Here is a 27,073-nt window from a genome sequence, read left to right as displayed (position 1 = left end):
AGGACCTCAGACTGGGCCGAAGGTTCACCTTCCAACAAGACAATGACCCTAAGCACACAGCTAAAATAACGAAGGAGCGGCTTCACAATAACTCCGTGACTGTTCTTGAATGGTCCAGCCAGAGCCCTGACTTAAACCCAATTGAGCATCTCTGGAGAGACCTGAAAATGGCTGTCCACCAACGTTTACCATCCAACCTGACAGAACTGGAGAGGATCTGCAAGGAGGAATGGCAGAGGATCCCCAAATGCAGGTGTGAAAAGCTTGTTGCATCATTCCCAAAAAGACTCATGGCTGTATTAGCTCAAAAGGGTGCTTCTACTAAATACTGAGCAAAAGGTCTGAATACTTATGACCATGTGATATTTCAGTTTTTCTTTAATAAATCTGCAAAAATGTCAAATTCTGTGTTTTTCTTTCAATATGGGGTGCTGTGTGTACATTAATGAGGAAAAAAAATGAACAAATGATTTTAGCAGATGGCTGCAATATAACAAAGAGTGAAAAATTTAAGGGGGTCTGAATACTTTCCGTACCCACTGTATGTACTGTATAAGCTTTTCATGAAATATGTCCACCTGGGTGCTAGAGAGCTGTCGTGGACATTTTTCACTATTTTCTGCCGTGTTCTTTACCAATTAGCCAATCAGCCCTAGATACATTAGTAAAAATCTAATTAGACTGTAGGTTCCTTAAACTGTCTGCATGCTGCAGTGGTCACTGTGGAACCAACCATCCGAGATAGCCATCAGACATCTAGAAAGAACAAAGTGATATATTTGCCCCCAATTTACACTGAATCCCATGAGAATGTGAGACATCATGAATGACTGAACTTAAACTGAAGTCAGTAAATCAAATATCCGTCTGTGATCTGGGTCCTTGTAACTACAAAGAATCAATCTTACCAATCACCCCTTAAACTCAAAGAAAGGCCAGAGCACAAAGACTTAAAGGTGCAGTAAGTGATGCTAGTCCAATACACTTTCTGGTAAAGTCAGTGAATATTCCCTCACCGTCAGCTAACTGTCTGTTCTGTGTAATGCTGAAAAACAATCCTGTTTACACAGCTCTGGCTCTGTAAAAGGTGAACAAAGTGGCACCCACCACACCACACAACATGATTCCATTGCGTCTGAAGGAGCAACGGGAGGGGTACATTTGTTTGGCTGTCGAGCTCAAATATTCATCTTTCTGTAATATCACTGTCTCTTCCTTCAAGGCCGCCATAAGGAGGGAGATTTTGGGCTGCCCCAGACAAAAGATGACAACCATGAGAACACCAGTGTGAAAGTCATTACTCCAAAACAGCGGTTGTACATTGTTCTGTGAGACACTGATTTGGCATGATCACATGCAGCCTGCATCAAAATCCAACACATCAGACAGATCAACAGAAAGTTAAATGGCATTTTAAGCTTTATCAAGCAAAAATGCTAGACCATTCCTGGTTCCAGCTTCTCAAATGTAAGAATTTGATGCTTTTCATATGGCTGTCAATCATTTCTGGGTTTTGGAGTGTTGGTCAAATAGCACATCACATCAGAATCTGACTGAAACACACAAGGAATCTGGTACAGAGGCTCTCAAATGTGATTTGTAGGGCAATAGGAAATAAAAATAAGAATATATTAAAAAAAAACCAATCACATGAAACACCAGAATTTATTCTAGTACAGTTTAACATGCAATGAACTTACAAGATTGTCATTACTGCACAGTGTATAAGCAGCCTATAGCATGTGTACAGCTTATCTGTTTGTGGTGGAGAAACTGCACAGCCGAGTTTGGAATGAAAAGCAATTATCAGTCCAGCCTTGACTTTTCTTAATATTTCCTATTCTGCAATACTTGCATTTCAGGCTCGCTGCTTGTTGGAGCCAAGTGCCAAGGAACTAGCCACAGAAGTTATACCTGTCACTGCTTTATGTTACACTTGCATCCTCCAAAACCAAGCACCCATCTGTTTCATATCCAAACACCACATACAATTAGTTCTGTTTGGCAGGGTTTCAACGCAACACATCTGTATAGAGTGACATTTAGAAAATGCTTGAAACAAACATCAACATAAAAAGCATTCTGCATCATTAAACATCATCAACCTTTACATTCTGTCACCTGAGACTTACAGAGAAAAGAGCATAACTTGTTTCATTTGCCACTATACAAACACACACACAAACAATTGTTTTGCTCACAGAACCAAAGATTACTTCCTTTTCTCTACAATACTGCATGTATCTGAGTAATTTATGTTAACAGTACTTAAAAACACAAGGAATTGTGCTCTCTTTCCTGCCACCCCCCATGATGTCAGAGGTCAGAGTCAGCTACAGGGACTCCACCACCAACCCACCCTCTCACAACACTCAACACCCAGTTGCCCTGAAGAAAGAGGCCAAAAATGAATGAATGAAAAAAAAAAAAGAACATCAAGGACACATCCCGACCAAAGCCAAAATAGCAGGTCTTACCTCTTTTTGGTTTCGGGAAGCTTTCGTGCAGGTGAAAAACTACTTTCTCCACAAAGTGCTGAATGTTGCTGTGTTCAGGTCCTCGGACAAACACCATCCAGTCGTGGGTAAAGCCTTCCACAGTGGGTTTCTTTCTGACTTGAGCACGGTGACCAAGTTCTAGTTTCACCTGAACAGCACCCTGTGAAACAAAACCACGCTGGGTTACTGCTCAAATTTAAGCAAAGTTTAAAAAAAGAACTTTGAGCAAATCACTACACGAGTTTGACCTAGTATGAAAAACAATTTTAAAACCAAAATGTCGATATATTGATATAAACCTGATGGCCGACGTTCACACAAACCTATCTAAGGATTTGATATGCTGCTTTTAAACCAATTAGTACATGGCAGCCCATGCTCCTTTGCCTGCTGCCTGGACCACGTCCTGTCGAATCCTTTCAAAAACCTGAGATTTAAGGCAGGTCTACACACCTGGGAGAACCCGACTTGCTACTTCTTAGGCTACTATTAGCTAAAGCCTGCGGATAAACACTTAAATACCACGCCTGAAGCAACATTTCCACAAACTTTACACTACTGAAATTTGCTTTCTACCATGGTATAATCTTACACTGCTGTTGAAAAAAACAATTTGGTGAAGATAAGAGGAAACCCCCTCGAGAAAGTTTACATTTTATCTGCTTTAAGTGCTACTTTATGCATTGCGTATAAAATTATGCCGAATTGACTGTGTCCATTCTGAAATTATAATAATTTAGACATTAGCAAAAACGCATTTTTTTCTGTAAGCAGCAAAAATGTCAAAGCAACTACTTAAAAAAAAAAAGAGGAAATTTTGCATTACACTGGTCATTCAGGAGAAAGCGGCACATTATCAGGTCTAGCTAGCTGTACGGCTTGAAAAATCCTCGTTTCGGAGTAAAAGCCACCGACTCCTCCAGTGTGAGAGAACAGCTAAATGTCCAAACATGCTCCGTTTCACCGGACAATCCTCCAACAGGCTACTCACCGAGTTGGCCATCCTTGAGGCCCCGTCTTATTGTTATTTCATGGAGAATTTGTTTTAAAAGCGAATAGAGATGCGTACAGTTTGCGTATCACAGCGGACATCGTCTCTCCTGAACTGCACTCAGACTCCAGACTTTCAAAGGCTCGCCGGCTGTCAATGACCAGCAATACCCGACACTAAACTCCATATGGAACTTCAAAATAAAGCCTCTGCAGTAAAGATGTAGCATTCGTGCCACCCATAATTACAGAATACTATTTAAACTATCAATTACTTATGAATTATAAATGCTATTAATCGAGATAACAGGAATTACAGGATCCCTGCATTTTGTTAATTTTATAGTATGGCCTTCACAGAGGTGTAGCTACCTCGGATTTAAAAGGTTTATTTGACTCCAAGTCCTCCATTGCCCCCCAATAATTGTTCACCATATGCCAAAATTAAAGTCTCAAATGTTTTTAAGAATTAAAAATTTCATATTTATATTTACTCAATCTATTCAGTTGCTTATAAAATGTATCTCCCAGTATGAAGATTTACAAAGTATTTTTTCAAAGTATCAGGATAAAATTTCACAAAATATTATTTTATTTATTTATTGTTGAGCCAAGAATAGTGAAATATAAATAAATTGAGTCTAAAATGCTGGAATCCGCCTATAAATACGATAATATAACGTTCAGTGGCTACCATGACTTTACTCTAAAGATGGGTATGCCTTCACAGAAATTTATCACACTATCATTCAGTAGCTTATATTTGTAATGTCTTGTGTCTGTGGTAGTCAGTACATGGCTGTCACCTGACTGGATTAAAATCTCCACGGGCCCCTGGGGGTTTAATGTCAAAGAACCATACCAGGTAACAACTGAGTTTTTAAGCATTTGCTTTCTAGATCACATACTTTCAATCATTGGACATACCTACTATAGCCTATTTGTGTGACACAGCATGACACAGAGAGCAACAGTCAGGCCATATACTTGTGTAAAACAAGTAGAATAAAGCATCAGTTTCTTAAAGGGTGCATGACAATCAATGATTCAATTACAGCTCTCATTTTTAAATAAAAGTTTTTCCTTTTTATTTACTGATATTTAATTTGGTACTGGTATTTAACTTCTAGTTACGGGGCCTGAATTATGTACCTACTCTCATTCTGCAAAATGTAAATTAAGTAAAGCAGTGACGTGACAAATTTCTTTTCTTCGTTTATGCTTTATCCCTTTGTTTTGAACGTAAATTCTCCCTATTTCCGTTTATTCATGCCTCAATTCCGCCGCCTTCACGGCTGTGTGGAATTAAGCGCACGCGCAGCTGGGGCTACAGACCGCGGCATACGCAGCACGAGACGGAAAGAGCCAATAGGAGAACAGCAGACACACGAATGTCCAATAAGGTGGCCAGAACCGCCTGTAATTATGTTGCCTTCACGTCCCAGGGGAAATCCGGCGAGTGAAACATTTAAACAATTTATATGAGATGTTCATAATTCATTGAAACGCCAACATTCATCTACGTTTAATATAATTTAAATTGTTATTTAGACAGTAATACATCGTGCTTTTCTGACTTTCAACATACCAACCTGAAAAATGATGGAGGTCCATGAAAAACAGCTCTCTTCAGTTTTTTGCTTTTTGTTTTTTTGTTTGTTTGTTTGTTTGTTTGTTTTTAGCTTTTCTGACAATTTAATATTTGTATATATTCTCCACAGTCAGGGATATTTCAAAAGTGTTGAATTGTCTTTTATGATCTGTCAAATTTTAACTGGACCTCGTTGTTTCTTGGACAGTTATAACTGAAGAACCAGTGCAGGTGTTAGTTTTTGTGGGTAGGGGTGTAAGAGCACCTACTCTCAGGGTTACAGGTGCAAGTGTTTTTCTGTTGATTGGCAAGTAGATGATAGTCCTCCATAAAGAGATAAGCTCACTGCTATACTGTGTGCTCTGTGAGGGGCTTTATGTTGAAAGGTGTCAGCATATTTGCAGCCTATTGATTGTAAATCCATTCATCAAAATATTAATACATTAGGGCATTATTATATGTTTATTTATTGCTATGGAGTGCTGATTTTGAGCTGATGCAGGTTTTGGCAAAAGGTAAAGCAGCCAACTGTATTTCACTGTACTGAATTTTATGTTTGTAGTTTACATGTAAAGTGACTTCAAAAGCTTTGGGTATGTGGGAGCATAAATGATAAAAATATCATATTTTAGTACAAAAATTGCTTGAACGTATTCAAGTTTAAATAAATACAGCTGTTGATTCTTATTGTATATTGAAAATGTAGCCTATAAGTACTGCCAAAATATTAACTCAACTGACAAGTAATTGTTAATCAACCCAACGTTTAGCTACAGTACATTTGCTATCAATATATCTGACTGTCTGACTACCTGACACACAGACCATAGTTTGTGTAGCTGCAGGAATGTGTCTGAACAAGTGGTCAGCAGCACAGAAGCACCACAGGGGACAGTCCTCTCACCTTTCCTCTTCACAATTTACACCTCTAACCTGTCATCTGCAGAAGTTCTCAGATAACTCTGCAGTTGTGGAGTGTGTCAGCAGTGGAGAGGAGACAAAGCACATAGGCCTGGTGGACCGCTTTGGTGTGGGAACAATCACCTGCTCCTGAATGTGGCCAAGACCAAGGGGAGTATAGTGGACTTTAGGGGGACCAATACCATGTTAAACACCATTTTTATTCTCAGAGAGGTGGTGGAGAGCCACAGAAATGTTGGAATCCACCTCAATAGCAGACTGGACTAGAAATGTAATGCAGAAGCTGTCTGCAGGAAGGGAGAGCAGACTCTAATTTCTCACACCCTTTAAAGTGTGACACAAGATGTTACACACCTTTTGCCAGTCTGCTGTGGTCATTGGAGTGTTTTTTACTGCTATTTGCTGGGGCAGCAGCAGCAGAGCCAGCATACCAGAGTGATTCTGTACTCGGGACTTCTCTGGGGCCAATGGAGAGGAGCATGCTTGGCAAACTCTTGAACATTATGAAGAACACCTCATATCCCCTTCCAGTACCTACTTGGTCAAACTACGAATCATGTTCAGTCAGACTTCTTTTTAGCTTTGCTGTGACAAAACACCAAAGGAATTCTTTTCGGTTGCAGTCACACTTTACGTGAAAAATCCAACTCTATTAACCTTAGACCAATCAGCCATAACATTACGACCACCTACCCAACTTTGTACATTCCCTTTTGCTACCAAAAAGGTTCTAACCTGTCTTGTGCATGGACTCCACCAGACCTCTGCAGGTGTCCTGGGGTAAAATGACACCAAGACATCAGCAACAGATCCTTTTACATCCTTGAGAGGTGAGGACCCCATTTGACTTGGAGAAAATGAAATCTCAGCCTTACTGGGACTAAACCAAGGTCATAAAAAATTTATTTGAAAACAGTCCGTATGTCATGTTCACAAGGCATTATGATGGGATTATTGACACTGAGTTAAAAGCTCTGGTGGTAGCCTAAACTTGTATATCCCCATTAAGTAGCAATGAACGTGATGATTCTGACTTTAGAGGGTTTAAGGTTTTTGATAGGCTAGTTGGTCTCTGTCGGTTTTGACCCTCGGTACGCACCGTAGTTCTATGCGGCTTTGCAGGAGGTAGTGTGGTAAAGTTTGGTCAGCAGAATGTTCACTTGTATCAAGTTTTAACCGAGCGGTTTAATTTGTTACTCTGCCTGTTGTTGTATTGTGTAGGTACAGTGCATCTGCCTTTATTACTACGGACAGACAGCTAGTCAGTTAGCCAGAGTTTGTGTTGTCAACTCCAGTGCTGGCTATCACTAGCAGTTTCCGCTAACGTAATTTGCCGTGTCTCATTTTATTTGGCAGTAAGTCAAATGCTAGGTACCTCTGGATGCAGAAGCCTTTGTCCAACACAGGTTTGTGCTAATGTTGAGTTGTTACACGACCGGTTTGATGTGCGATAGGTAAACGGCATATAAGGTTCACGACTAGCTTGACAGTACGCTCTGCTGTGAGCCCTGTTGAAATATTTATCAACATTTTTTTAACCTACATATTGGCACAATATTATGATGCGCAAAACTTCTAAAAAACAACATATTCTGTGAAAGTGGGAAGTATCCTTTCATTCGGCATGGCATTAATAAAGAGGAAATTCTTGCTGCTAAAATACATCACCAATACATCATTCTTCTCATTCAGTTTGTAATTAAATAAAAAGGATCAAAACAGCAACTGTTCACATTTGAAAAGCTGATAAACGACAGTATGTGGCATGTTTGATAAATGACAGTAGATAGATTATTACAGTGGCAGTGAACAGTCTATTCTGTATTGTTACTGTATGATTTCAGGCTCTGAAAGCGTGTGTGTGTATGCATGTTGTGCCACCTGAAAGGCCATCAATAATCCCACATGCCTGTCCACCATGTGCTGTCACACTGTTGGCTCAATGGCTCAACACTGTAGGCATTGTCCTCACTTGTATTGTTACTGCAGAGCTAGCATTACAGTGCAGCCTATGTGGTTTTGCTGTAAGGTATTTATGCCGTAGAAACCACTGGAACACGGCTTTATCTGACCACTGACAGTCTTTAAATTAGAGAAGAGTGGCTGACTTGTTTACTTTCAATCAAAAGGAAACTTCCATCAGCCCCATTCTTGTCAAACCCCTCAAACTGTTGATTTTAATGAGTCCAGTAAGCTAAAGAATGCTAGTGACATACATCGATAATGCCATGCTTAACAGCCACATTTTTTATGAACCAGACTATAGCTAGGCCTATACGTTAGCAGGTACAGCTGGCTTACCTGTCCATGTGGTCATGAAGCAGAATGGCTGTGGGAGTCAGTGTAGAGCGTGCAGGAGCAGGGTGGTGGACAGTACAGCAAAGCCGGCTTGCTTATCAGTTGGTTAACAGTAGGTGGGTTTGGTGGGTGAGTGTGTCTGTGTTTGGGGAGGGGTGGCGCTGGGTTAGGCTACATGAGTCTCATATTCCCTGTGTATATAGTAATGTTAGAACAATGTATCGGTTTACAGGGCTAAGATATTCCCACATAGGATACAAACCTTTGGTCATGACAGGCATGCTCTCTGATTATCTGAACTTACAGGAATTCATGTGTGGGATAGTTATTAATTTCTTTCCGATCACTGAAAATAAATTTGTGTTCAAATTGTATGTGCTACTTTGTATTTTACATTTCCCAGACTTTGTTTTGTATGATTAACAGTTCAAGGATATTCATTCTCTAGTTATATAAAACTGCCATAGGAACATTAGCTTTTTTTTTGATAAATGACCCAAGTAATTTATCAGTTATCAAAAATTGTTAATAGTACCCTGTGGTGTTTTTGAGCACTAGTGATTTTATCGCTACCTACAGTGCCCTACAATCTGCTGAAGCTCTGGAAACCTTGATGTTTGACCCCAAACTGAGGCCAAATGTTTCCACACAGCTTCTCATTCTGAGCTGTAATCTGCCCTTCTGTTCTGCAAAGTTATTGTGGCCGCTCCATTTCTAGAATGATTGTATTGTTTGTTCTGTCTTCATAAGACGTGCAACACAAAAATTAATTGGAGCAAAGCAAGAACTATAGTGTTCAAGAATCACGAGAAAAATTCATGCTCTCGCTTCTGAGTGGAAAGAATGTGATTCATTCCCTCCAGAATCATGCTGTTCTAATTGTTTCTGATGCAGCCTGGTTCAGCTGGGGAACAGCTGTGGTGTACAGGCCTCTGACAGCTGGTGGTCAGCACCTGTACAACATGTTGTCAGGCCTAATGCGACAACCTGAGAGGGGGCAGACGTCTGCTTAGCAACCTGTGAGTTGGAGAGTGGGGAGGCATACTGATGGTGACGTGAATGCAAAATCATGTCACGGCTGTAGGCCAATAGTTTGATAATAGCTGGCAGGAATCGGCTTTCATAGGCTCACTCCCTGAATACCTCCAACCAGTGTTTGGTCCTTTAGTGCTGTGAAGCAACAGGTGGCTGTTATCTCTACGCTTGGGTTTCAAAGGCTGACTTCAGCACCCCTGATATACGATATTCTTGAGTTAAATAGAACAGTGTCACTATGATTCCACTGTTAAATGCTTTTGATGTTGACTAACAAATGATTAACTTCTTTCAAATGAAAACCCAGAAATGAGAAACACTGTTTCCTCTCATTAAGATTTGTTAACACATTCTAATGGCACTTTCTTCTGCTCTCAAGTCTGACCTGCAGACATGATGGAGAGTTTGAAAACCCAGTTTGATTTTCCCAGCCCTGTCGTACAATCCCAGGTAAGGTACTCACCCGGGGCCAGGTTAGACAGTGACATGGTAGTGAATTAGTTTTGTTCATATTCTGCCCCCAGTAACCTCCACCCCACTTGCTACTTTTGTTTATTTTTGCTAGTCCTGTTCCATCTAGTTAACTGACCATATTATTTCTCGTGCCCTACAGTAATTCTTAAACATCAGTTGTTAGACATTAAAGACTTAACACTACTGACTTTGGGTTTATCATTTCAAGTACTAATCCATGTAAAATCTATTTGAGTGTCAAGCTATAGACTTTACACATTAGCTGTAAATGCTTCCATAAACCTGCATTATGCAGAATAGAGGGGCATGGGAATTCACAGCCCCCACTCTCTGTGAAAGAGAGCAAACTGAACCTTTAAGGAAGATGTCCATCAAAAATGTACATATAGGCATGTTTTTTTGTTTTTCCAGGCAGTGAGAAGTCTTGTTGCTGCTGTGCTAAAGGAGAAAGGGCAAAATGAGAAAATTATCCAGTCCTCTCCTCAGGTGAGTTACTGCATTGCTCACAGATGTGAAGCACTCCCTTGTGTATCAAGCAGCGTTGTAGTACTTGAGTCAGGATTCGGACTCGAGTCCAACTTGAGTAGTGATTTTCACGGCTCATGACAAAACAAAAGTTACTTGGACTTTAGTATTGACCACATTCAGATTTAGAAGTTAGAGGTGAGGACTCTTAATTTTTTTTAAAAATGTAATAGGTCATATGGTCTTGATTATTAAAACCTGTTTGCTGCATCATGCATTATCTAGCACATATTTTATCGAAGCATACACTCAGATTTTCTATAAATGAGATTTATGTATCAAATCACTGGAGTAAAATCAACTGTGTCAGTTTAATGTAGACCTTAATGACTCGGACTTGGGTGATGAGGACTTGACTCAGCCTCTTCTTTTTTGACTGACATGACTCGAATAGTGGGGACTTGAGAATCAACTGACCTGAGGTTTAGTGACTCGACTACAACGCTGGTATCTGGATGACTGACCGTGGCATAACGTGGTAAAGGGTCACTCTAAAGTGTAAACCAATGGAATATCAATCAGGGAGTGAAAGGTTGGCTTTATAGTTTTATTAGGTTTTTTTTATTTATAGAAACTTGTGCAACATTATTATTTTTGTCAATTCAAGTTCCTTTAATGCCAAAATGCGGTGGAGCACCAGTTGCTCACTTGTAATGAGACTAAAGGATTTTAATTCAATGTTTTCAAAGTACCATACATAGAAATGTAAACTCTACTCTAATGGTAAACTTAAGATCCATCTAGATTAAACTCTTGCTTGTCGGGTGTGTACCAGGGCCCAGCTCTGGATGCCCTGTGGCAGCAGTGCTGCAGTGACTGTGCGCTGGTGCGTTCCACCTGCTGTGAGGCTGTGGTACTGCTGGTGGATCAGGGCCACGCAGACCTGCACTACATCCTCAACAGTGTCCTCAACCTCCTGCCCTCTGCCAGGTACAAAAAAACGCACTCCCAGCTTGTCTAGGTCACATACAGTAATCATGTCTAAAAGCCAGTTCTTATATGTATAGCAACACCAGGAGGAGGAGGAGGTATCTCTCCTACTGACATCTTTTACCAACCATCCTGCCTGGTGGCAACATTGTGTATATAACACTAACCCTGCCTTTACCAGTAACACTTTATTACCCCATAGGCCACCAGCATAGCAGACTACTCGAGGCATAATGCACAGCAGCTCTGCTCATTTAAATTGGACACAGTCAAGAAAGCACTGCATTTATATGGACATGAGTATCCCAGTTATGATCAGGCTTTTGAATTGTCCCATATTTGTGTTTGCGCAGGTACGCCATCATATGTGGATTTCAGAAACCTGGATTAGCTTTTTTCAAAACTGGGATAAACCTGAATATGCTAACTGGACTACTCTGAAAGGAACCAGGATACAGTTGCATGTCTAAGTCTTTTTCTATGCCTTTATGCCAGCGATAGACAGGGCCACAGGCATTATGTTTTCAGGTTGTACGTCTGTCCGTTTATACGTCTGTATGGCCCATTCTTGTGAATGTTGAATGCTTTGAGGGATTTTCTTCAAATATGGCACAAGTGTCCACTTTGACTCAATGATACAAATGCACAAATGGCAATTTTCTAGTCTGACCTGCCAGTTTCCAGTTTTGGCTGATTTTCTAGGAACTGCAATTGACAGTGTACACAGCAGGGCCTGAGGTCACTGCATGTCTGGGAATGTTCCTGTACAGGGACTCGCTGTTTTACCTGACTGGGGTCTAACATATGAGCAGTCAGCCTGTGAAGCACCCTGGGACGGTTAGTGATCAGCTCATCCCTGAGCACAGTACCTATTTGTTCTGACTGCTTGAGGCCAGTGTGTCTGCTGCATGTGATGTGTTGCTGGTTAAGGAGAGGATTAATGACACATGATGTTATTGTCGGTGCTACAATACCGGTTGGAATTAATTTTACTACTTTGGGACTGTATGTGGTCGTGTGGGGGAAGACGCAGCGACCACCGGTTGGATTTACTGACCTTGGAGCTACTTGAAAGAGAGATGTTTTTTTACTACTTGGTGTACAGCATCTCTAGTAACATTATTATTATTATTATTATTTTTGTCAATTCAAGTTCCTTTTAATACCAAAATGCGGTGGAGCACCAGTATTCTGGCTCGAAAATGTCAGGTAGTATTTGAGGTATTGTAGTTGTAGAAAATGTAGTTTCTTTGTTGGTGTCTTTTGTTCCCCTGCCGAGATGAGTTTTCCCTGTTCAAAACTCGGTTTCATGTAGCGCCCCCCTCAGGTGCTGTGTTTAGGATTTGGGTTATGGAAAACGGATTTCAACACAATATTGCCAACAGGAGCCGCGCGCATTCACGAGCTGTGCACATTTACAAACCATCCCCTCGTTTTTAGGAAGAAGCTCTCTGGTTTTATCATTCTGAAGTTATGTAACGAGGGGTTCAAAGCTAATGTAGAGGCACCCAAGATTAAACATTAAATGGCTGGAAACGAGCATGTCATGGACTCTTTAATAAAAAAATTGTATTAAAGTTTTTTGTTTCCATCTTTTATTCCCTTTTTTTTTTTCACAAGCCTCCAGCTAAAAATGAACAGCAGTATTTGTACTTCTCCAAATGTGTGCTACATACTATGCTTTTGTTCTATGCGACCTGGGCTGTCGTGCCTCTAAATGTGATCGGCTGGTCTCCAGTCAAGAATGATCACGCTGAAAACCGGCCGTTTCCAATCTGAACTGATTAAGATTTTGGTGGTCAAGGTAGTGACCTCACATCTGTCCCGTTCCCAGGAATTTGTCTGGCTGGAAAGCCAGGACCACAACGTGGTGATTTCGTTTTTTTTTTTTTTTTTGCATGCGGGTGTCTTATCTAGGTTTCTGAGCGTTCCAGACTTTCTATGCAGGCGTGGCTGCAGCATCCAACACAATGTTGGCAGTTGAGGCATCTTACTTTTTTTTGTTTGTTTGTTTTTTTGTTGAAGTTAAATGTATTTGTTTGTACAAAGCGTAGCAATGCTGACCTCTTAAAATTTGTAGTGGGCAAGTTAGCTATGGGATGTTTAATAAGTCAGATTATGATGGAAAATCCTGAAGGAAAATCACATCTCCAGACATTAAAACAAAAGAAGTGGCTCTAGTTTAACAACTTTCAGGTTCTTCTAAAATATTCAATGACCTGCGTGGTCACCACCCACATTCCACTGTAGAGGATAGAGAAGCTGACATTAGATTTATTAGTCATCAGTAACCAGGATACAGGTTTTTAATCATGTAATGTTTATGGAGATGTGCATAACCAGATTTCTGTGCTCCGTGTAAGCATCATATGCCTAATATGATCAAAACCGGGATACTCATGTCCATGTAAATGCACTGTTGTTGATCTTCTCAGCTTCTGTATATAATACATTTTGCACAATTCCTAGTGTTCTTCTGTCAACTGTACAATTTTCCTCATAATACTGGTTTTAGTGCTGTCTTTCTTGGAAAATGATGTTCTGTGTCCTGATTTTGACTTGACTTTCAAACAGAAACGTCCAGGGGCTGATAAAGATAATTGGACGGATACTACAGATGCAGGCAGACCAGAGAGACAGAGAAGTACACTTCACCTGTCCTTACTCCATCAGGTCAGTCTGTCAGTGCCGTAGTCCTATGTGTTGTCTTTCTGTATTGGCTGTTGTGCATGTATAGTATAAAACTCAGTGCTCTACTCACTTTAAGATAATTTAACTCTGCAGTAGAAAGCAAAGTCACAGGAGATGTAACAGTTTTCACCCTGCTGAGTAGTACTAACCATAACTTGTAAACTGATCTGTGGAGTTTTTTACATGCGTAGAGACATGGCATGACTTGTGAGTCCTACCTTTCTTTCTTATCTCAGGCTGACTGGTCAAATTGGCAAAACACCCATTCCCTGGAGAATCTGTAGCTTGGCCCTTTGCTCAGTCTAGATGCAGTTGGTAGGAAGAACTTGGATTAGAGTTGGTCGGCAATAGGTGAAATTCACCTCCTCCTGTGCACACCTTGCATTAATCTTGTATTAAAAGACGAAATTTAATGTGTGGGCACTCATTGTGTTTCACTCGCTTTTTATTGCATCTCCGTGCTGGAGCTAACTGTGGCTGGAGGCATATTTTCTGGTTTTACCTTGATCCACTCATATGTCTGTATAGCCCATTTGCATGAATGTGTGTAATATCTCAGGAATCCCTTGAGGAAATCTGTTCAGAATAGGCACAAATATCCACTTGGACTCAAAGGTAACTAATAAGATTTTGGTGGTCAAAGATGAAGGTCACAGTGATCTCAGGTCTGTCCAGCCCATTCTTGTGAATGTGATATCTCAGACACCTTCAAATTAGGCACAAATATCCAATGAAGCTCAAGGATGAACTGTTTAGATTTTGGTGGTCTGAGGTCAAGGTCAGAGTGCCCTTACACGTGCCCATTCCTGTGAATTCGACTATTTGGCAGAGGCATGCGACAAAGTAGTAAATCTGGTTGTGAGAATGCCAAAGTTGATCTCCCTTTCACTTTTTTTTTATCCTTTTTCTGAAATGGGATTCATATTGCTTACTTCATCGGCCTTCATCAGTGACATAGGTCACTTTTAATATACTGCAAGTATGTTAACGTAAGCACATGATATACAATAACCATACGTGCAAGATTGCACAATATATCAAATGACATGAGACCAGAGTTTTCTTACTACAATGTCATGGACAAATATGAGTGTTCTAAGAGAAATGATTTTCTTATGTTGTTGCCATATTTCAGACATTTTCCAAAACAGTCATTTTTAGTGAGCAGAGAAACTCAGACACACAAGACGTGCAGACACAGACTGTCATGACTGGTAGGTGCACTATACGTAACTACTGTATGTCAGTACGCTGTAATCATGTGCATGCCTATCTGTTAACATAACTACCTGTGGTTTGTACTTGTGCCATCCCAAATTGATATGTAAATGTTACTAGGACCAACCTTGTAAGTTTCCCATCATGGCTTTTATGGAAAAATGATGGCGCTCGTTTACTCATGAAGCAAACATGCTGCCTGATTAATGGAAAGGAGTGTGTGTCTGAAAGGTTCTTTTTATTATGTATCAGGGAAAATTCAGAAATGATATTACCCTGGTTACCAAATCGTCTTGTGTGAATGTAGGCCATACATTGCATATAAAGATGGGGAAACTGCATCCTTGATAGCTGATAAGGATATGACTTAGACAGACGTTATCCTGGGTAGTCCTACCTATTCAGGCATTTCTGGGCTGGTTGTTTAGCTCCTACCAGAGTTCAAGAAGTAGCTTTCACAATAGTCCAAATGTCCAAAGTCACCAGAGTCTATTAAACCAAACAAGTTAGGTGTGTAATCATCTTAACGCCAATTTGTGCAAATTGTTTCTGTCTATGAACATAGCTGGCAGTGCACAGCTCCCACTAAAAGCATAGGTTGTGGTTTTTACACTTCCGTTTTAAGCATAGATTAAACAAATAGCCAGGGTAGCGGCTCACCCCTGCTTCCAGTATTCATGCTAAGCTAGGCTAACTATGTCATGACTCCAGTTTTGTACTTAATGGTCTGAGACTGATATTTGACTTACTAACAGTGCAAAATGACTGTACAATTGGGAACTGGGCACCCAGGCTAGTGTAGTGTAGTGTAGTGTAGTGCTGTGCTCCTGCTGGAGCCTGGAGCCCCCCCAGCCTTAGATATGCATCTCTGCCAAATTCTGGGGCCTCCTTAATCAGTTACAGCGGGTGATAGAAATACTGAGCTGCTTTTTCTTTTTCCTTCGTTTCCTTTCTCCTTCGTTTCCTTTCCACCCCTTGCACTCTTGATTCCCATTCCTCCTTTTTGTGCTTGCTCCCTTTTGACCTCCTTTCCCACACATCTCTATCCCTACTTTCTTTTATTCCTTCCTTCCTATTGTCCTTTTTTTTTTTCCTCCCTCATTCCGTCTTCATCGCTGTCTGCGTCTGTCTGGCAGCCCGAACCTCCCTGGTGGGAAGATGAATGTGTTGAGGGCAGCAGGGTGGCGCCATTGCCCTGGCAGTCTGGCCTGCTATTGGTTGTTGGCCCTGGAACTGCTGGGTAACTGTAAATGCTGTGGGATTAATGGAGGATGCACACTGGTGCCCATTGTTGACCGTCTGCTCACCGCTGCCTTGTGCAATCTGCCACCGAGACTCTGAGCCACTTCAGCCCCCAGCAGGACCAGGGAAGGTTCAGGGCTCTGTCCACCACACCCGTTCATGTCTCATGTGATGCTGGTCTGGCTGTAGTAGTGTAATCTGTCCCCTGCAGGCTTTCCCACATACTCTTGTGCAAAAGAGAGCAGGCTGTCTATTTATATTGAAATAAATATCCAAATTACCACTAGACTGCATTAATAAAGCAGTAGTGATTCCACCTGCAGAATTTTAATGGAACCTTTTACAGTATGTTTAACCACCAGGTTTTAGCATTTTGGAAGGCAAAGCACAGGCTTAGCTTTCCAGTTAAAGGTCCTAGAAAAAGATGCAACTATAGCTTGAGTTGTATTGTTTTTTTTGTTTTTTTTTTTAGGCCGATGCCTCAGTAAAGATATTTGCAATATTGGTATCAGATGATGATTTTTTTTTTGGGATACATTAAATGTTTAGATATGATGATACATAAAAAAAAATTTTGGTCAGGTTTTGCACTTGAATGGACATTTCACAGTTGAAAAATAAACGTATCAGTGCTCTCTGGTGGCTAACCAATGTAACTGCAACACTTTGAAGTAATTTCAATGTGTGAAAATTCTGTGCTGACTTATTGTTTTGCCTGGATACACCAACGTTTTCTTTGTGCATAAATTTGAATGGTAGCACTGAAAATATTGCAAGAAATCTGTTTATGCTTGGCCGAGGTAATAAAAAAATCTAAATTGTAATATTACTTATATAAACGTTACTGATGAAACACACCATTTTTATTTTGCAAGCATTGTTGAAATTCACTAAAATGTGGACAAATTTAAAGGAAACACACCAGCAATTATACAATATTAAAATATATTTTTCTGGTGCATCAGTAGTGGTTATTCAGCTGTAAATGCTTTTGTCTTCTACTGTGATCAAGCAACCTATTGTGCAAACTAGTTCTTTTCAAGCATAAACTCAGTTTTAAGGTGGCAAACGTGAAATGCAATGTCCTCGGTTCACATTCAGAAGGGACCTTTATTGTATGACATTCCATGTCTCTTTCTCCTCATATCTTGTCATCTCTCCGTACGTCGCTATCTAATAAGTTGATCCTTTTTGCAAGTTTAACAGCTGAAGCCAAAGGTCTTGTCTAACTTTTGTCTAAAATTGATAAAATCCTGATTCGAATCAGGAACTACAGTACGCATGGCTACAAATCCTAATGGACTTTTAATGCCAGCTTTAGGTACTGGACAGTTTGTGAAAGGTCAGTTGGATAAAGACTGGCTTTTGCCATTATACTGATGGGTCTTTTTTTTTTTTTCTCCCCCAGAATTAGAACACTATTGCTTTTAAGGACATGGACTTTTAGCAGATAACATCTAACTGTTGAGTGAGGATGAGTGGTTGGAGTTGCAATTTGCAAGCAAGTCATTGTATACAGTGGGTAAAATAAGTAATGAACACATCGCCATTTTTCTCATTAAATATATTTCACCAAATGTTAGTAATAACCCAAGTCATCCATCCCTTCAAAGAAAACTAAGCTCAGAACTTGTGTAATAAAATGGAATGACACATGGAAAAATATCAGCTGGTTCAGTCCCAAAAAATGGTGTCATTACCAGCGTGTCACAAGAAACATCTCATGATGGGTAAAAGCAAAGAGCTCTCTCAAGACCTTCACAATCTTATTGTTGCAAAACCTACTGATGGCATTGGTTACAGAAGGATTTCTAAACTCCTGAATGTTCCAGTGAGCACTGTTGGGCCCATATTCCGTAAGTGGGGAGAACATCATTTCACCATAAATTGGGCACGACCAGGTGCTCCTCGCGAGATTTCTGACAGAGGAGTGAAAAGAATTATCAGAAGAGTTGTCCACTTGTGGAGAGCTTCAGAAAGACCTGGAATTACCAGGTACAACTGTTTCAAAGAAAACTAAGTAATACACTCAACCGCCATGGCCTGTACGCACGCTCACCACACCACACTCCATTGCTGTAGAAAAAGCATGTTTAAGCTCGTTTAAAGTTTGCTGCACAACATTTAGACAAGCCTGTGAAATACTGGGAGAATATAGTCTGGTCAGATAAGATCAGAATTGAACTCTTTGGATGCCATAATACACACCATGTTTGGAGGTCAAATGGCACTGCACATCACCCCAAAAACACCAACCCAACAGTGACGTTTGGAGGTGGGGCCATCATGGTGTGGGGTTGTTTTTCAGTATACGGCACTGGCAAACTTCATATAATTGCAGGAAGGATGAATGGACAAGGCATTCTTGATTAAAAATCTGCTGCCATCTACCAGGATGATGATGAAATGAGGGTGGACATTTCAGCAAGACAATGATCCCAAAGACACAGCCAAGGAAGCTCTCAGTTGGTTTCAGAGAAAGAAAATAGAGCTCTTGGAATGGCCCAGCCAATCACCTGACTTGAATCCAATAGAAAATCTATGGAAAGAACTAAAGATCAGGGTTCATAGAAAAGGCCCACAGAACCTTAAAGATCTGAAGACTGTTTGTGTGGAAGAATGGGACAAAATCACACCTGAGCAATGGATGCAACTAGTTTCTCCATACAGAAGGTGTCTTGAAGCTGTCATTACCAACAGAGGCTTTTGTATGAAGTGTCATTCCATTTTACTATACATAACTTCATTTCTGAACTTATTTGCTTTTTGTATGTATGGATTACTTGGGTTGTTACCGACATCTGGTGAAAATGTCATGTCAGCAGCACCTTTAGAAATATATTTACTAAGAAAAATGGTCACGTGTTCAATACTTATTTTACTCGTTGTATCTCCTAATGATTTTTAAAGATTAAGTAATGTTTGCCAGCTGCTATGCTTTCAAATCAGGTCCATCGCTCAACCTAGACTTCACCTCAGAGGCCGGTGTAACCTCCAGACATCCCCAAGAAGTTTTACCTGGCCCATTAGTGTGACAGGGCTCTGATTCGGCTGTGAACTTGTAGTTGAACTAAAAGTGGAGGGTCTTCTTGCCTCTTCTTTTGTTTGGCAGCTAAAGAGTAGGAAGCGGAGTTTGAACCTGATGGATGGTAGCTGCATTGAAGCCGAGGGTTTAGAGAGGGCCAGATTGAACAGGGGGGGCAGAGATGGTCAGACAGATTACACCATGTGAGGACTGGGCAGAAAAAGCAGGAGGAAGGGAGGAGCTCAGCCACTGAGGAGTCCACGTCTGGCCGACATTGCAGGCTGTCACAGGCACAGACATGCTCAATCACTGAACTTCCTTCCTGTACTTAGATATGTGATGATCGATGGAACACATCTGTTAAGCGAACACGGTGGTGGTGGTCACCTCTCCCCTCACACACACCAGCCCTGTTGGATTAATCTCTGGCTTGTCTTTGGGCTGGAACCGTAACATTATACAGAGACTTCACCTTGGATTTGACCCCAGTGTTTTGTCTGGACTTAATGGGTTTGCAAATTTAGGAGGATGTCCATTGTTTACCTGTCTTGTCCTGTGAAAGTAGAGGACAGGAAGACCTGGTAATGGTAGTACCATTACCTTAAGTGTCACTTGACGATATTTATTCTCATTGCTCCACATATGCAGTAAGATAAGATAGAGATAAGATAAGATTCTTGTCATTGTAACATGTACAACGAAAATTTAAAGTGACCTCCAGTCGGTACAGCTATAAAAAACATAACATGTAAAATGAAAACATAACTGCTAAAAAAACAAAATAAACAACATGTGGGATGCGTTGTTCTTCCTGAGCATCTGTAGGAAGTACAGTCTCTGCTGGGCCTTTTTAAGCAGTTTGGAGGTGGGATTGGCTGCAGCCCCCCACGACCCTATTCAGGAATAAGCGGTATAGATAATGGATGGATGGATGTTTCCATAATTACCAAACTGTGATAACATACCTTTTGATAAATACATTATGTAATGACAAGTCTCTCCTAGTTGGTTTCTGTGTTGTATTGACATGAATTGAATCCATGACTGTCTGGAAAACATGAGGTGATTCTGGAATTGCTATCTTCGTAAAATAGTAATCACTAATCAGTGAGACATCCAAACCACAGACAAGTCAGTTAATAGATGATTATTCACTTATTTATTAAAAACATTTCAGCCATGCTGGTATTCTGCTCCAAGACCAAAATAGCTTAATATTGGGTTTGTATAGGCTTTTATGTTTTTTTTTTTTTTTGAGGTTGGCATTTGTGGTTTTTGGTGAAAGATCCTTGCTCTTATAGGTATATTTGTCACATACATGATAATAAAAACACAACTGGTACTCTGGAACTGTGGTGTGAACATGGCCTTTGCTCTGTTCCTTGGTTTTACAGGAGCAGCCCTCACCCGTACATCACAGCCCTGGAGAACCGAGTGGACTGCTGGCCAGCTCTGCTGTTGGAGATTGGTGACTTCATTCAGCAGGCTGCTGACAGGTTAGCATGGCCACAAATAACTCTTAAGTATCTCAATGAGGGACTCCACTGTCTGCTCTAATTGTGCAGTAATGACAAATGTATACAGATACATTCCACTGCACAAACAGTTCGGAACATGGATTGCTTTGTTTACAAAGCTCAAGTCTCAGAAAGGTTTTCTTTCATTAAAGGTTCAGTAGTAGTGACCATTTAGGCCAAAGTGATATAAATCAACATTGTGTGATGCCTCTAAATTGTGTTTTTGAGAGGTGGGATTCGCTTATTAACGTGTATACTGTACATGTATACACTGCAGAGATGAAGCAGCCTATATCACCATGCTGGCACCCTTCCTGCGTTACCTGTATTGTGAACCTCAGAGGCAACCCCAGTACGCTCTCCTCCGACACAGTCTCCTCAGGGTACTGCTGCCCGTACATCCAGGAACCAGATCGGTCCTCCAGAAAAAGGACCAGCAGGAGACCACCACAGTGTCGGACAGTCTGCTTCACTGCCTCTGCCAGCTTGTTCCACACATGCAGGTGACAGCTCCACAAGGCACCAGCATCAATAACTGCCTTAATGTTTTTTTAAATGTCACTAATTTAAAAAAAACAACTGCAAAAGTTTGTGTTCAACATGTCTTTTAATTTGTAATGGGACATTTCTCCTCACAAGAATTGATGCATTTAATTAAAGTATCATTATGTAACTTTTGAAAGAATAAATAACATTCTTACTCTTAAAAATGGAAAGTTGAATATGTAAGGAACAAAACCCATCCTATATATATTCAAATATCTGGTATGACCAGTAGCTTATGGTGGTAAATGGTCTTATACTTCTATAACGCTATTCTATGCTTTTTCTATGCTGCACTCAAAGCGCTTTCACACAACTTGGCCATTCACACTCCCAAATGCTCACACATTCACACACTGGTGTCATCACCAGGACCAACTGGGGGTTCAGTGTCTTGCTCAAGGATACTTCGACATGTTGACTGGACAAATTGGGGATCAAACCACTAATCCTCCGGTTAGGAGACGACCCACTCTACCTCCTGAGCCACAGCTGCCCCCTAAATGTTACCTAACTGTAGATAAATCTTGCTTCATAACATACATTACTGAGTCAGCAAGGGAGGACAGAATTGTGAGCATAACATGATTTGATCAAGCAGTGAGTATCCTCCCTTCCAACTTGTTTGTTGTGCTTTCAGAACTTTTGGCACAGACACACTTTCATACAAACCACAGTGGAGAAATCTGACTCAGAAACAAGCACATGCATGGCCTGGATTAAACTCTCTAATCTGATTCTGCACTCACAAAACTGCCTATGTGCTCTCAAATGCTGAGTTGCAAAGTGAGCAGCAAAACAAGCACTGGGCAGGTTGTTGTGGCCGGTAACTGTTGATCAGAAATGTAGAACTCTGGAGCCAGGGCTACCTACAGAAAGGTACAGGGTGAGAGAGAGGAAACCAAACCTATCCCAGAAAGCATGTCAGTAGTTTAAGTTCCAATAATTCAGAGGCAGCACTATATGGATACAAATAAAGGCTCTCAAGTGTTGTGGTGAGGATTTACCTCCATAACCACCACTCTAAATGAAATATGAGTCTTTTGGCTGCTTTTAACACTTTTCATTTCAAAAAGCCAAACAGATCTTCACCCTGGTTTTTGCACTGTGCCTGATTTCCGGTGTGGGACTGTTTTTGTTTTGAAAATGGATATTTATCGTGTATGTATATGGAATATATTCTTTCATAATTTTTTATGGCACATATCAAAAATATGGCTATATATATATAGTGTGTGTGTGTGTGTGTGTGTGTGTGCGCGTGTGTGTGTGTGCATACAGCCTACTTGATTAATACAAACCTTTGTTTACACTTTGGCTCAGTGAAGTGTCAGTTCAGTAATGCATGTGATTGTGGCTCACTATTTAGAAAGGACTGCAATGAATATGCTATCCCTTTTATTTCATATCATTGTGATCTTTTGGACTAATTTGACAAATGTTTGACAACAGTATGTCACTTATGCTGTAGATGCTGTTTAGAGACCAAAGGATGAAGAAGTCTGCAAGAGGCATATTAGATATTCTTCATGGAAGTTGTGCTTGGACTGGGATACAATTACCAGGCTTTTTTTTTTTCTTGACTTTCAAGTTAATGTGAGGATTCACATTTAGAAACTATTAGATTTGGTGGTCATGGAGGGCAGTAGAATAGCGGAGTGGGACTACTTCCTGTACCATTTTCACCTAATGTATTAGACTGTGTAAAATCTTAGTTACTGCATCTTTAAAGTAAAATCAAACTTTTTTTTACAGTGATGGGAAAAAATGTAATCCATAAGCCTTTCTATTGTTGTCCTCTCTGTGCTGACAGCTGGACAGCGTGGAGGCAGTGTTGGAGCTGTGTGCTTTTGCCGACCTTCTTCTTCAGAGTCTCCTCCAGGCTTCTGCGGAGCGCTGGAGGATTGAGAGAGCCAGGCTGCTCCTGCAGCTGCTTTGTGCCTGTCAGCGCTGTCTCAGGTTAAATGGAGACTGCCGACCCCTTCTCAACTTAATACAGCAGCTCGCCCCTGCCTGCCAGCAGGTGACACAGCAGCATTTATAATGCTACAAGGTTTTAGATAATCATTTTCTCTAAATAAGGCTACTCTGGACAGGTTTGTCATTTTTGCCTTCAGGACTTTACTCTCCATATCAGTATGTTGATGTCAACACTATGTCTTTGTAGGAGCTGCCAGTCGATGAGCTGATGATGGGTGTGGCATTGCTCCTGCTAGAGGCCCCTGCAGCTCAGCAGACCAGCCTGCTCAGTCTGGGTAAATGTACAGCTACAGTAGAGCACAAAACAAACAAAAAAACACTAATAGCTATTTTTACCCTTTGATTTTCATGAGCTTTAGAGGTGCCAGTAGGTGGCTTTTGTTACCTTCTGACACTGCCAGACAAGCTGTTTCCAGTCTTTGTGCTAAGCTAACCAGCTGCTGGCTACACACAGTATGTGCTGATCTTCTTATCTAACTCCTGGCAAGAAAGTGAATAAGCATATTTCCTAAACTGTTGTACTACTTCTTCACGATGTTGTTGGACCACCCAAGACCAAACACTCCATATTATCTCACACACCTGCAAATTAGCTCATTTACAGTAGTTCGATTTCTAAGTATATTAGACACGTGCAGAAGTAGTCATGATATGAAACTCGTTATAGATGATTATATTGCTGCTGTGAAGAGTGCACCAACCACATGCATGTTTTAATACAGCAACACTGTTTTATTCACCGTTGGCAAACTGTTGGAGCCCAGAGGAAGAATATTTTTCCTATAAAAACTGTATTAACTTATAAGCTATTCTGTACACATACCATGAATTTACATCTAGAGAATGCTGATTATCGTTTCTTTTAATGTTAACAGGATGATCCATTTAGAAAAAACCCTTCGTCTTCCTGTTTAATTTCAAAATAAAGTGTTAGATACTTAGAAGATAACTTGGTTTCCTTTTTTTTACCTGCTGTATTTCCCTTAAAAGTGGATTTGGTGGCTCAATAACCTGTGCTAATTTCACTGTCTCTGTTGTGGAGATTCAAGGAAACCAAAGGTCTCATTAAACGCCGTTATTGGAATCATGTGATCATCCTATGCAGATAGCTGCCCCAGATAGCTATATCTTGTATGTGCTCTTATTCTGACTCAGAAACATTTTCAGTAAAAGAGCTGAAATACTCTGAGCATCAGTTTAATCACTTCAACCTTAATGTATGTAAACTTGTGACTTCAGCTGTAAGTGTTATGGCTAATGGATGGATGGATATTTAGTGGGGATTGGACTTGTTGATATGATTCAGTGCACGATGTGGTATATATGATTCGATTTAATCACAATACAATTGGAGTTTGATGACAATGTATGACTAGCTGTAGAATACATGTACTTTACTCCTGTTTTTTCCCCTTTTTGAGCCCTTGTATAATTGTGTAAAGAACCAGATATACTGACTTGTGTTCTTATTTAAAATATGGAATCATTGATACATACTGTGACTTTTCCGTATCTTGATATGTTGATTCTCGATATTATCCCATCCCTAATTTTGAGGTTTAAGGTCTAATAATAGCATTGATACTGGATTTTCCCGGTAATTGGTGTCAAATATTGGGCTCTGTTTTTTTCTCGTGTTGTAGGAAACAAGAAAATATAAGACGTATAAAATAAAGGTTTACCATGCATAGTGTCATATTTGAATATATGATATGAGGGAAATACATTTGATTAATTCATACATTATAAATAATTGTTAAAGATACCACAATCCTTCATATTTTCCCATGATGGCATTGTTATGTCCCCTGTTGATGCTCTTTTTATTCTCTCGATCTCCTACAACCTAATGAAAGTAGAACATTAATTTTCATGGGAATTTTGCCTTGTTGTCTTTGCCCCCTCTCTTTGACACAGCGCTGAGTTTGGCTCCTGAGCAGGCTGAGCTGTCACCCTGGTTGAGTCCAATCCTGCTTCTTCCTGTGCTGCAGCTCCTGTCCTGTTCGGGTCTTAGTGAACCGCTGGCTGACCGGAGGACATACATCGCCAACCAAGATTTGACCCACAGCCTGCTCCGCAGCATCAGCAGCCAGAGAGATAAACCCCGAGAGGTAACGGTGAAACTGATTCTTGTTTTCTTCTGATATCCTCCCCTATGGAAGCAAAATCCAAATAATTGCAAAGTGGTTTTAATTTAGAAATGTGTTTGCAAATACTAAAATAGTAATGATATAGATAAATGGTGTCTTCTGTATTATCAAATATAAATATTGTGGTACAAACTCTTTGTTCACTTGTCCCCCTCAGTCTGCTCCAGTTTTGGCACTTCCTCTCAGCTCCTGGTACAGCGAGCTCAGCGTGGCTCTGTCCACACTGCGTAAAGTGGCAGATAATCCAGCGGCGGCAGCTGATTGGCTGCTGTCGGTCCCCTCAGCCCTGTCATCCAGCCAGCGCCTGCCGGGCTCGCTCGCCCTCATTGTGACTCATCTCATCATCACGGGACAGAAGGACGTCTGCCAGCTGGCTTTGAATGCAAGCCAGGCCATTGCTGCAGCTGATCCCTGCCAGGTAGATAATCCACACAGCTCAGTTTAAAACATGGGGAATCAAGTTTTCTCAAATGAGTAAAGCCACAGCTGTTTTTATTGTCAGTAACTTGTCTGGCATGTACCCAGATACTTCATCTATCTGAATTTGTGAAACAATCATTTGTAATGGTACAGACTGATTATTTGGATGGGGAATGTGGGTAGGGAAGGAAAAGGGAGAGAACAGAATACACAAGAAGAACCTAACAGATAAACCCGTAGTCTGTTAACCATAAGCAGATACAAATCAGTACAATAGAAATGATTCTATAAATAATGAATGTTTCTCTAACTATTGCACTAACTATGGGTGTTACAAGTTAATGAAATCACAGTAGCCCCTAAGAATTTCTTTTTATCAGCTGTTGACGCACAGACCAGAGAGGGCTTTACAGAACCCAGAATGCCAGAATTTCTCAAATAATGCATGATCCCATGCAGGCAGATTTTTTTTTTTTTTGATTGGTCACATAAGTTATTCTTGGGATAATCATTTCTCTGGAAAATGAAATATTTGCCACCAGAATGTCCCATCAGAACTGACATATAAAAGGAGCAGTTAGCCTTTTAACGATCAAATTAACATGTCGATTTAAGAGTTATTTCTCTGAGTTGACCTAGAGTATAACAGCTTGTACAGCTTCAAATATCTCCAACACTTGTCACCATTGTAGTGGCCATTTTTCTGTTGCTTTTTTTAAATTCTAATTGTGATGCTAGTTATTAGCTATGTAGGAATTTGCTGTCCTCATTCGTAGACCCACCTGCCATCCGCTGTTATTGTTTCTCCAGCCATCAGTGAGCACAGCACCAGACCTATGTGTATCATTGAACAAACCTGACATGCGGGTATTGATTTTTAGGGCTGGAACTACACCAGTTGGCTGGTATCTTATCTTTGGTAGTGGCTGCTAGGTGCAGTTAATGTTTCTCATGTAGATTAGGACATGTCATTTTAACACCTATTATTTCTCTAAGTTGACTTACAACAACATGTATATCTCTGT

At 40.6% G+C, this 27,073-nt stretch overlaps 2 protein-coding genes across 10 annotated transcripts in view; one reads left to right on the top strand and one right to left on the bottom strand.

Annotated features, from left to right (window-relative positions):
- Positions 1-3,700, bottom strand: part of mllt3 (MLLT3 super elongation complex subunit) — a 57,530-nt gene extending 53,830 nt beyond the window's left edge. Inside the window, exons 1-2 of one of the 4 annotated variants that reach the window (XM_020594990.1) lie at positions 3,490-3,700; positions 2,478-2,658 (exon numbers count right to left, since the gene is read on the bottom strand). In XM_020594990.1, coding sequence (XP_020450646.1) covers positions 2,478-2,658; positions 3,490-3,501 — 193 coding nt within the window. In that variant the 5' untranslated portion in view covers positions 3,502-3,700. Of the gene's footprint in view, positions 1-2,477; positions 2,659-2,797; positions 2,893-3,324; positions 3,442-3,489 lie in introns of those variants that run through there. The other 3 variants (XM_020594993.1, XM_020594992.1, XM_020594994.1) reach the window with 3 other exon arrangements.
- Positions 3,701-5,422: 1,722 nt separating this feature from the next.
- focad (focadhesin) overlaps positions 5,423-27,073 on the top strand; it is a 44,363-nt gene continuing 22,712 nt past the window's right edge. Inside the window, exons 1-11 of one of the 6 annotated variants that reach the window (XM_020594899.1) lie at positions 5,423-5,594; positions 9,713-9,783; positions 10,219-10,293; positions 11,108-11,262; positions 13,837-13,935; positions 20,833-20,934; positions 21,233-21,458; positions 23,312-23,521; positions 23,666-23,753; positions 25,396-25,589; positions 25,786-26,046. In XM_020594899.1, the coding sequence (XP_020450555.1) occupies positions 9,727-9,783; positions 10,219-10,293; positions 11,108-11,262; positions 13,837-13,935; positions 20,833-20,934; positions 21,233-21,458; positions 23,312-23,521; positions 23,666-23,753; positions 25,396-25,589; positions 25,786-26,046 (1,467 nt within the window). In that variant the 5' untranslated portion in view covers positions 5,423-5,594; positions 9,713-9,726. The other 5 variants (XM_020594896.1, XM_020594897.1, XM_020594895.1 and 2 more) reach the window with 5 other exon arrangements.

The sequence above is a fragment of the Monopterus albus genome, unplaced genomic scaffold (assembly GCF_001952655.1).
Source record: "Monopterus albus unplaced genomic scaffold, M_albus_1.0 scaffold25.1, whole genome shotgun sequence".
Taxonomy (NCBI): domain Eukaryota; kingdom Metazoa; phylum Chordata; class Actinopteri; order Synbranchiformes; family Synbranchidae; genus Monopterus; species Monopterus albus.
This window is presented reverse-complemented; position numbering and strand designations above follow the sequence as displayed.